Source organism: Nicotiana tabacum, chromosome 22 (assembly GCF_000715075.1).
Source record: "Nicotiana tabacum cultivar K326 chromosome 22, ASM71507v2, whole genome shotgun sequence".
Classification (NCBI taxonomy): domain Eukaryota; kingdom Viridiplantae; phylum Streptophyta; class Magnoliopsida; order Solanales; family Solanaceae; genus Nicotiana; species Nicotiana tabacum.
Window position 1 is genome coordinate 129,081,167 of NC_134101.1, and position 11,855 is coordinate 129,093,021.

General features: G+C 35.5%; 1 protein-coding gene and 1 long non-coding RNA gene across 3 annotated transcripts; both read right to left on the minus strand.

Annotated features, from left to right (window-relative positions):
* Positions 1-3,660: 3,660 nt before the first annotated feature.
* LOC107815635 (U-box domain-containing protein 44) lies at positions 3,661-7,640 on the minus strand. The gene is made up of 3 exons (XM_016641251.2): positions 6,742-7,640; positions 6,097-6,397; positions 3,661-5,287 (listed from the first exon to the last, which is right to left on the minus strand). Exons 1-3 carry the CDS (start codon positions 7,513-7,515, stop codon positions 3,816-3,818), a joined length of 2,547 nt encoding a protein of 848 aa, XP_016496737.2. The 5' UTR covers positions 7,516-7,640; the 3' UTR covers positions 3,661-3,815.
* A 2,223-nt stretch (positions 7,641-9,863) lies between these two features.
* On the minus strand, positions 9,864-11,793 carry LOC142176370 (uncharacterized). 2 transcript variants are annotated; one of them, XR_012704888.1, is made up of 3 exons: positions 11,656-11,789; positions 10,720-10,802; positions 9,864-9,994 (listed from the first exon to the last, which is right to left on the minus strand). It is a non-coding gene; the product is annotated as an uncharacterized LOC142176370 (long non-coding RNA). The 2 variants fall into 2 exon arrangements; XR_012704889.1 differs by lacking the exon at positions 10,720-10,802 and having other exon boundaries at positions 11,656-11,793.
* Between the last annotated feature and the right edge of the window lie 62 nt (positions 11,794-11,855).

Sequence of the window (11,855 nt, forward strand, 5' to 3'; positions counted from 1 at the left end):
TCCCTTCCGCGCCCCTTTGAGGCGGCGCGGGCGAAAAAGGAGGTGTGACAGAAGTCAATACCAGAAAACTTTCCGGGTTTTTCTGCCGGTGCCATAGCATGAGCAGGAGTAGAACGGCTTGACGAGGCAGCAGCACTCGTAACAGTAGCAACCGTTCCCGCAACACTTCCATTAGTTTGGTTTTCATTCGTCATATTTCTGTAAAGTTGAAAACAATACAAAACTTGTTAAATCAGTGAAATTTTGATATCTTCAAACTGAATACCAAACCAAACATACAACACATAACAATGGTGAAGTTTCTATATACTTCAAATCCGTACGTTTATTATTCCGGCAAAGTTTTTATGAACTTTAAACCGGACAGAAACTATTATAGGAGTAGAAAGCAACAAGGCTTTAGTCTCCAACAAAGTATATAGAAAACAGTTTAATAATCAACACAGAAATGTTAGTAATATTGAATATTCCTTAAGCTTGTGAGCGTTACTGTGTTAAAACAAAAAATTAAAAAACTGTTAGAAGAATAAAGAAATGTATAAAATAGTAAAGAATCAGAAATATTCCGAGTCCACAATTTTCTTTTGCGTCCTTAAGGAATTTTAGCCCCCTCACACATTGCCAAGGTAATGGATTAAATCCTCCCAGGATAAAACGGAATAAACCTTCCTGCAACAGTGGCAATACAAACTGCAGGATACCAACGAACTCAAAGAACGGAGCAAAATCACACTTACGAATTTGAGAGAGAGAGACAGCGAATTAGGATGCAGTATATTCAGAAAGAAAGAAGTTCTAGAGTGTTTTTTCGTGTCTAGAAGATGCAGCCTTGCCTCAGAATTTATAGGCAAATATCAGAAGAGGTGTCTGGAAAGGTGCCTTTTCAGAAAATACGCGGCCTGCCGCGGTTCTACCGCGATCGCGGCAGAACCGCGGCCAGCGAGGCCCTCTGAACTTTCAGCTGGGTTCTGGCGTAGTTTCCGCAGTGATTTGGAATTTAATTAATTATTAAATAATTAAATAAATTTTGTCCAAAAAATAATCTTATTGATCATTTGACAAATCCGAAGCCGAGCCGAGCGAGCGACGACGACGGCGCGAGGGTTCATTCTCTTCAACTCCTTTTAAGAGCTTTAAGAAGTGAATTTATTTATAAGCACACAAATGTGATTGTCCCTCACCAATGAGGGACAAAGTGCAAGACAAAAGTTCACTTCTTCAAATTTTCATTTTCCCTCCATTTCCAATTCACACTTCTTCTACTTTAAAGTCCAATGGCTTAAAGTCCAACATTTTCTTCTTGATGCTATTGGAGTGGCTGAAATAACACGTGTATACTGGGAAGGCAACACTGTAGCAGATGCTTTGGCCAAGTATGAAAGCATCAGGCGACATATATCAACGGAGGAAAATAATATTATGTACTGGGAAACACCTTCAACTTTTATTTTACCAGTTTTTATTAAAGATAAATTGAGGAAAATCGCAATGCGGTCTACCCTTATGTTAGGTAATACTAATTTTCCTATGCTTTTAATATAGTAGCCTCTCCTTTCATTAGCCAAAAAAAAAAAAAAAAAAAAAGCTGAAAAAAGAAAAATTAAAAAACAAATCGTTAAGAATCATCATATATACGTGCGTGCATGTGTAATTGTGTAGGTGCAGACGCAACAATTGACACCCAATTCTTAGTTAGTATTCCACCACAAGAAATCAGGGGTAGGGTTTCGCGTGTGAGAACTATATATAGAGAGAGAGTTGAAAGAGAAAAAGGGGAGAACTTTACAATTCGATTAGGCCGAAGAGAGATATTTTCAGGAACTAGGCGGTGAAAGTTCGTAGCTGCTTTAGGGATTTTAACAATAATACCTTGATATAAGGTGTAGTTGAGGATAATTGGGAATTATTAGCTCTTTTGGCTTGCTTTAGGCCTTAGGGTAGAAGGTAAAAATAAAATATTCAGTTACGTACCAAAGACTACTGTATTAATATTTGACGACATTAGCTTCTTCCCTTAATTAAACTACCAATTAATTACACGCAAATATCATAAATACAAACACGAAAAATTAGGGAAAAAACATATATATATCCATAAATAAATTGAGTACTAAGACGCACACCACAGAGCTGTAATGGTAGTAGGAACCTTATTATCAATAGCCTGAGATTCTAAGAAGTCTTTCTTCTTCATAACACTCTATCGTATATACACCCTTTCCCTTTAATTTGCTGTACGTAGTTTAATTCTCATTAGGTTTCAAAGAGTGAGTGAATAATCATGGCGAAAAAGGGAAGCATATTCAAGAGATCGTCAAGTGGAACAATACGTAACAATAAATCCAAGGAAGTCATGTCGAATAATGAACAAATCCATGAGGAAAATAGAGACGACGACAAGAAGGTCATTAATAATGCAGCCTATATACTTTTATCAATGAAACACCATGTTTTGAAAGAGGAAGATGCTATTTTACTTCAAAATATGCTAAGCAAAAGATTGCCAAGAATTCCACCAATTCAAAGTTTAAGAGGAATCATTGGAATATGCAGTGAGCCTTTCGAAAAACACTTGACACACACAGATTTAAGTGATAATTTCAACAGGCTTTCTTTGAATAGGGACAAAGTCATAGCTTTTATATTGCCAATGTTGCATGAACATGAAGATGTTTATGACTGTAAAGGAATACAAGTGACTACTTATGGTCCGGACGGGGTTGCATACGATATGATATTCAAGTCTTGGGCAGATTCTAAGCTTTATGTGCTTAATTCAGGGTGGAAGAAGTTCTATAGATCCTACGGTTTGCATGAACATAATGATTATTGGGCTACTGTTTGGATGTTTCGTCATAGATTAACTGACAAGCCTTGTTTTGCACTCACTTGGAAGCATGATCCGATCCGATCGTCATTGCCCAGGTCCAAGAACAATAACAGAAAGTGATACAACATATATAGAGGTTTTCGTCTTCACTTTATTTTTAGCATAGAGTTAATTACTAGTACTCCATATATATAGATCTTATATAGGTAATTGCTTAGCTTCCAGGTTTCTAGTGGTGAACATTGCTCCAGCTCTGTTTTGATCTGTGAACTGCTCATCTTGAAAGTGCTGTTGTCATTATAATCTTACTCATATCAAATATTTACTAGTAGGATATATTAATCAAATAGTTACAATTTACAATCATAACAATTCATTTACCTTGGTTCAAGTAGCGAACAAGACGCTTGAAATAACCAGCCTCATATGAAGAGCCTAAAGTGTCTCTCCGTACTCAATCCCCACCCCCCCTAACTCCCGCCGCTTCTCTCTCGCTCGCTCTCTCTCAAAAAAAAACAAAGGGGCAGTCCGGTGCACTAAGCTCCCGCCTCCCGCTATGATGCGGGATCCCGGGAAGGACCGGACAACAAGGGTGTATTGTATGCAGTCTTAGCCTACATTTCTACAAGAGGCTGTTTCGAGGCTCGAACGCGATAAGGGTCTCAAAGGGGTTTAAACGATCCTGGGCTACTTCACCCGTTATTGTAAGGTTTTGAAATAGATGTGAGTATTCTTTCACAAAACTCACACTTTTGGGAGGAGAAGAAGCGGTGACCTCTACACTAGCACTTCAGAATGCTGAAATAATGTACTGAAGACGACAAGGTTGATTCATCTCCAAAAACCTTATTTAATAAAGAGAAAATTTTGCAACTTAAAATGATTATCAGTATGAGGACTGTACAATTTCAATATTTCAATCAATCAACAAATAATTGAAGTATAAGAAAAGAAATAAGAGTTCTTTGCTCGTTAATGTGATGTCTCAAAAGTAACTTGATTGGGGTTGCAAGAGCTCAAGTTGAGCTAACAGTTTAGCCACTGTAGATTTCAACAATGAGTCACCATTCTGTGCTAAATCAATAAGCACCACTTGTGCAGATTCACCATACTCTACTCTATAAGCCTCCACTCTGAAAATCCGTTCCAAAATCCAAAGTGATCTATCTTGAGCTTTCAGGCTGATCCCTTCTTCAAGATTCTTGATAAGTGGTTGGACACAAGACATTTTCACTAAGAAATTGCTCCCATTTTCCCAAATCTCATCCTGTAATAATGTTGCAAGGCAAGTTAGTGCAGCTTCATCGGCTTCCCTTTCGTTGCCTTGTAATATTTCGACTAACAGAGGCACTGCCCCTGCTTTTACCAAGCAAAATGTGCTTCTTGTAGAGCAATGACAATCATGTACACTACAAAAACCATCTGTAGGATGAGGAGGGGCACACGAAAACCATCTTGATTTTCTCGATTTTCTCAGAACGAATGAGTTTTGAGATAGTTGAGCTAGAGATGTTGCAGCTCTAGATTTGGCAACTATTGAACCACACGTGAGCAACTTTACCAGAGCATTGATCACCCCATTGTCAGCAGAAAACTGTTGTAGTTTCTTATCCGAAGGAAGAGTAAATCGGATTAATATTGCAGCAATGTTCTCAGCTAATAACCATGATGTTGTAGGAGTACTTGACATCAATATGGAAACCAAAATGGGCAATAGGTTAGCTCTCATAAACATATCAGTAACATTCTTATTATTCACTGGAAAATTGCTTAGTATGCCAATAGCAGCAGCCTTTTCATCATCAGTAGTGGATGATGATGATACGACGTTGATCAATATGTTCAGATGCATTTCTTCTAGCTGCTCCATTAGCTCCCCGCCTTGCATATCATTAGATAATACGTAAATCAAATGTAAAGCTCCATTCCTTATCTTGGTATTGCGGCTTTCTGTTAGGAATGGCAAGAGAAGGCGAACAGCGCCATTTTCCTTCATTTTTCTTCTGACCCTTGAGGCATTCGGGCGTGCAGTGATAGCATTAAGTGCTTCTAACAAGTGACACTGGATTACTGGACTAGTCAAATTTAGGAGCGAAAGCATCTGCTGAGCAACATCGTGTTTCACTAGTACAATGCCAGCTTCCGGTTGAGCTGCTATTTTTGCAAGAATCGCGGATGCTGGCTCTCTTAGAGTCATGAGCACAGATGTCACGGAGAAAAGAAGCTGCAGTAGAGTTGCAACGATGCCTGATCTTATCAGACATTGAACGTTTGCTTTCGAGGTAGATAAGTTGTGCAACGCGTTTAGAGATGATTGCTTAGCTTCTAGGTTCCCGGTTGTGAACATTTTCACTAGGGGTTCAATGGCTCCATCTTGTCCAAGGCTAGCTCTATTTTGTTCTGTCAACTCCATTCTAGAAAGTGCTGTTGCCATTAGAATCTTACTCATATCGGATCCTGCAAACATATATTAATCAGTTCACTATATTCATATCGGAAGGGGTAGCTTTGGCATAACTGGTAAAATTGTTGTCATGTTACCAGGAGGTCACGAGTTCAAGCCGGAAAAATAGCCTTGTAGAAATGCAGATAAGGCTGCGAACAATAGACCCTTGTGGTCCGGACCCCGCGCATAGCGGGAGCTTAGTGCATTGGACTGCCCTTTACTATATTCATATCGGTCTATTATGTGCCTCTGCATCTAGCATCGTGTAGAACTCATATAATAACGGTTCTAGTAAATACTCCCTCCGTTCCAATTTATGTGAACTTGTCTGACTAGACACGGAATTTAAGAAAAAATGAAACTTTTGGAATTTGTGGTCCTAAACAAGTCAAAAAGGGGCCCAAAATATTTGTGTGGTTATAAAAGTTTCTCATTAAGGTTAGAATTGTAAGTTTAAACTAAATTGTTTCAAAATTTAGAAATGGGTCATTCTTTTGGAACGGACCATGAAGTAAATAGGTTCACATAAACTGGAACGGAGGGAGTATAGCTTATTAATCAAATACTCCCTTTGTCACAATTTATGTGGCCCCGTTTAATTAGGCACATAGTTTAAAACAAAAAAGAAAGACTTTTGAAATTTGCGGTCTAAAACAATACTTAGCTATTCGTGTGGCAGTAAATCTTCTCGTTGCTTTTGAAATTAAATTGTCTCTAAATATAGAAAGGTGACTTCCTTTTTGGGATAATCAAAAGAGGAAAGAGTCTCACATAAATTGGGACAGAAGAATATATAATATATGGAAGACTCACAAATTACCTTGGTTCAAGTAGTGTACAAGAGGCTTGAAATAACCAGCCTCAGCCATATGAAGAGCATATTGAGTATTGCCTGATAAAGAATTTAACAAGTTGGCAGCATCATGAGAAGCCATTTGATCATCCCCATTAAAAATCGCAACCAACATTACAATGCAGCCTTGAATTCTCCCAACTCTTCTATTAACTGCAGCAACATCAGAGAGACTCACCAACAAACCCACTGCTTCTTTTTGCTCTTCAAAATCACGACCCAACGACTTCACCAGTATCGATAAATTCCCCATTTCTGCCATCTTTTCCTGCACACAATATGAAAAGTCCAAACTTTCAGCTTCTTGATTCTCAATTTTGAATGCATTTAACTAATACTCCCTTTGTCCCAACTCATGTGGAACCATTCAAATTTCGACAGTTAAAATTCTTAATTTTGATCATGAATTCGGACATAAAATTTCTAAACTTTTTAAAATAAAATTTACATATTCAAAAACTACGTAAAAGGTACTATAAGTCACAGTAATCAACAGTTTAGAATACTTGGAAGGCATATGAAAAAATTACGGTCAAAGAAAAACTCGTTTGACTCTCGAAATCTGAACGGTGCCACATAAATTTGGATGGAGGGAATACTAAGTTAATGTACCTTATATTCATCATCTTGAGCGACCAGGGCTTTTAGTATTCTGAGTATGATCAATCTATGGTCAGCTTTACTTGAACTCAGCCGATTAAACAGCACGGGGATCATATCTTCATGATGAACCGTTTCTTTAGTAATCATACCATCCAAAACCAATGTATTCAATCCATTGAGCGCGCGCTTAAGAATTTTTTCATCACTATATTTGATTTGAACAACAACATCATCGACATCTAAAGTTATTCGATCGTCTTCTTCTTCTACTATCTCTCGATCATATGATGAGAACTCGGATTCATCTGAGCTCATGATCAAACTAGGCTTATTAACACTACTCATCTTCATCATATCTTTTCTCAGTGTCTCAATCTCTACCTTGTTAGTAATTTCGACGACGTCATGACTAGCAAAGAGCACAAGGCCTAAAGCTCTAGCAAGATTCTGCACAATCACTTGTACTTGTATGTGTTGCTCATCATGTGCAAGGGAGAATTGGCTGCTTTTCAATAAGGCCTCGGCACGTTTAAAATCGACTTCAAGTGATTCAATGGCTTTCTGAATAGGAGTACTGTTGGTCATAATAACCCTTTTATCATTTTTCAATTCAGTGAGAATTGAGCTCAGTTTCTCCATAAATTCTAAGAGTTGTTCTTGAGCAGATGAATATTCTGAGTCTCTCCCCTGAGATGAACACATAGTATCATCTGTTGTAGTAGTAATTGATTGTTGATCAGAGGACAGTACCTCTCTGATTAATGTTTTTTCTTTCACACTCATCTGCAGTTTTTTCTTTTTTCAAGTATGAAAGAAGAGAAGAAAATGAAGAAAGACCAAGACTTAGTTCAACTCTTACTACAGTAGTAGTAGTATTTTTGTCTGTTTTGTTCATCATTTAGTTCATTGACGTGAAATACAAGGGCTAATTTGCCTTTTAATATATTGAATCCTTTCCCTAATTGAAAGTGGTGTTTTGTTTTTTTTGTTATACATGTGGTCATTTTTTTAACAACTTTTTCTAGAATTATATTGAAAATTTATTTTAGTACGTTTTTCATGAGAGAAAAGGGAGAGAGAAAGTTGGAAGGATGTGCTTTGTATGGATGTGAAGGCAAGGCAGGCATCTATCTAATAATCCAAGAAAGTCTCACATCGTAATAAATACACTTAATAAACTTTGAATGTTTGACTTAGTCCTAAATATTCTTGTATGACTTGTACTGTGCAAATCGCACACTCCACTTTTTCTTTTCCTTTTCCTTTTCTCTTTTACTCTTTTTATTTTTTTGGCTGGTCCTTCTTTGATGGTTATATTTTCAAAAAGGTCCTTGTACAGTCCGTTAAATAATTTTCTGCCACAAATATAGGGAAGGAGACGAAAAAGATGTAGTGATATACGAGTCAAATTGCTTTACAAATAGTATACTTGTCAATTAAGGTCAACACAAAATGAAGCGCATATAGGAGTATATCTTAATGGAATATATTAAGTAGAAAAAAATAAGGGATGACAAAGTAAACGCAATTAGCTTTCCTAGTTTGTTGGAGTGTCCCTGATTTAGGAAAAGAAGTGAATTCTTCTGAGGGTGGCGTTGGACCATTTTGACGGCCGGCAGGCGGCAGCTATGACAATGTGGACACAGGAATGGAATGGCAGCTGACTGAGATATATTTTGTTAAAGAGATTATAATAGGTACTCCATCTTTATTTGACATGACACCCGAGGAGTAGAGAATCTTATTTTTCCTAGAAGACAAGTTGGCTATTGGAGGAAGATAGAGAAAAGCTGTGTTTCACAATGTAAAATTGGGGTGTAACGTTTTAATTTTTAAATCATATGAAACTAGTTAATTAGCCATATTTCTTTTTATAAATTTAGTTGTTAAATATTTTCTAAAACAAATTACATAATGTTAGTCATATAACAATTATATCGAGGTCCCATGCATGTTGAAGAAAAATTCAAAATAAAAATTACAAAACCAAACGACTAAGGTGAAAATAAAATAACAGACAAATCAAAGTAAATAAGATTCCTACCTTTTTGTAGTTTTAGTGGTGATAGTATTTACATTTAAATTCTTTTCATCAGTAATACTAATTATACAAGTAGTAGTAAAAATTTATTAGTATAAATATGGTGACTTTTTGAGATTTCTAAAATAAAGAAAAATTAAATGAGGGTAAAAATTAAAATTACAATAAAATAGAAAAGATAAAATATTCCGTCATATTTTTTCTTAATCCCTCATTAAATTTCTTTCTTAGTGATTTTACTAATTATATCCTTAGGTATTTCATTAGTTAACACAGAACATTTATTATGTTTCTAAAACAAACTTTTCTAACATTGTTTACTATTCTCTTCAAACACAACTCCTTACTTTTTTTTCCTCATTTTTTTTGTTTATTCTCTTATTTGTCTTGTCTTATTTTAAAATTTTCAAGACTACTTTTCAGTAACTTAGGTACCTTTTGTATTCGAAGCTAATGCTATTCCCACTCTTTTCCTTAAGCGGAAAATTATCGGATTCCATTCCAGCTTAAATTTCAGCCTGCACTAAAGGCCAGAGTTTTGCGGAAAAAACAGAACACGCATGTTTACTATTATCATGGCACTATCTCCCTATCACCAAATCTTTGTTAAAGCTTAAAGTACTCATATACAAAACAATACTCATATATAAATAAATACACAACAACTAAAATATAAAAAGACTTAAAAGAAAAAACTAATCCAGATATGTATAGCAATGGAGTAAAAATAACACCCTTTCTCCTCCTATTCAAAGCAAACTCCATTATAAATTCCCAACTTCTCTGCAATATTTATCTTTATTGTATATAAATAAATATACAATAACAATTAAAATATAAAAAACTTAAAAGAAATAACTAATCCAGATACGTATAATAATGGAGTAAAAATAACACCCTTCCTCCTATTTAGCGCAAACTCCATTATAAATTCCCAACTTATCTGCAACATCTTGCACCTTCACTTCAGCATCAAAACTACGAAGACCTTCTATAGCAGTGTTCTTATTGCTTCTATGTGGAATGTAGGAGAAGAAGGGAATATGTCATTAAAATTTGGGAAATGCATAGTAATGAGGAGAAAGGAAGGTGAAACTGAAATTGCTTAATTAAGGAGAAAGAAGCAAAAGAAAATTGAGAAGTTGCTCGATCAAAACACAGTATATAGCTTCTTCTACACCAGTGACACTTCTCTTCATAATACTTAGATTCCTCCAATTCCTAGCAAATGGCACGAAGTGAAGTTATCATGTAGACACACCAATATCAAACAAACTGCATTGTTGAAATTCTGTGTAGGTGTAGAAGGAATAGCCATTAACACAGCATCAAGGAATTCTCTCATCAATTCAACAGTATCATTCTGCCTCATCTTCGTTTACAAAAGTTGGCATGGCTTAGTAACTAAATAACCAAGATTAAGATGTACACCTTGAAAGAAAAAATTCCAGTGTTATCTAATAGGTGTCCTACTTCAATCTTTATGTCAAAAAACTATTTTTATGTACTACATATTATCTCTTCCTTACAACAAAAGGAATCAATAATACATAGACAAAAGATAATATAACTTGAATAGGAGCTTCATCTGACAAGCTATACTGGTTCCTACAATTTTTTTTGTCAAATAAATAACACTTGACATTTTATGAAGGTAAGAAAAAAAACTAAGACATTATATTTTCAATTTGACAATGGTTTTGGCTTCTAGTGCAGCTGCATTTATGTCAGTGAAGTTTTAGTTGCTTTTTGAGTTCAAGTAAAAGCTAATGGAAGCTATTTCAAGTTTTGTATACATATTTTTCTTTTGTTTTTTCTCCCTTAAATATGTAGACCATGGTAAGTCCTTATTAATAAAAGAAATTATATGCAAAGAGATATGAATCCGTAAAGTTGCACCAAACTAAAGGTCACTCTTTTATTGAACTTGGATGAAATCGGCAAACCTGGAAAGAGAATATCATGAAAGCCAATTATGTCATAGCCATAATAAGGATTAGAGGATCAGATAGTCGAGAACTCTTAGAAGCTACAGCAAATTCAAAAAAGCAAAGTCATATTCACACCATACAGTTCAAAGAAAATCACACTAAAACTATTTAAGAAATAGAAGCTTATCACAAAGAACAAACAACATGGGACATAGGCAAAGCCTGAAGAAGGTGAACACACAATTAATCATCAGAAAATCAATTTGGGTAAAAGAAAAGCAAAATAGTTATCCTTATTACACTGCAAAGGAAAATTAAGCAATATTTACCCACAAATATTATTGTAGTACAATCCTCTACATAGGAGACAACAATTATCATTGATAATTGGCCTAGTAAATATGTTGCACTTCGAACTCCTCTTGCGCTTCTTTCGTGGATTATGATTGTCTTAACTGATCAATGTTAGGCCAATAACAATACAGACCACACATGCTGAGTCCCATAACATACAATATGCAGTTTGAAGCAATATTTGAAACTAACCAAAATATTTAAGGGGAAAAAAGATGTGTAGCCATACATGTTGAGAGTCCCAAATCCTAAAGCATGACGAACTACAAAAACATTAGAAAAGACTAAAAAGTAGGCACAAAATATCACTTCATTGTCCGAAAAAGAATATGTAAGCGGCGAAAAAGAATATGTAAGCGGCTTCCGTTTATTCAGTTTGATTTACATGACTTGATGAAACTAAATCTATCCGGAAGAAACCCAAAATATTGGTACAGTGACACAAGGAATACACACCAAATAAATGTCAAAAATAAGAAAGAGATGAGAAATCACGAAATCAGAGAGAGGCGATTTACCTCTAGCAATAGTAGAAATAAGAGAAACAGAAATTCAATGGAAAATTTAAAATATTAAAGAGCAAAGGAAGAATTTTACCTTACGCGAGGGGAGGAAGAAGGGCGAAAAAAGAAGACACTTTAAGGGAAGAGGAGATTTGCGAAAAGGAGGAAGAGAAAAGCCGTTTAAGAGTAAAAGAAGCAGCCGTTCTTCTTCAGGGAAACGGCGTTTCGAGTTTTCTTTACGTTTTTTTTCATTATTTTGAGAAGGTAAAATTTAAAAAAAAATGAGAACAAAGA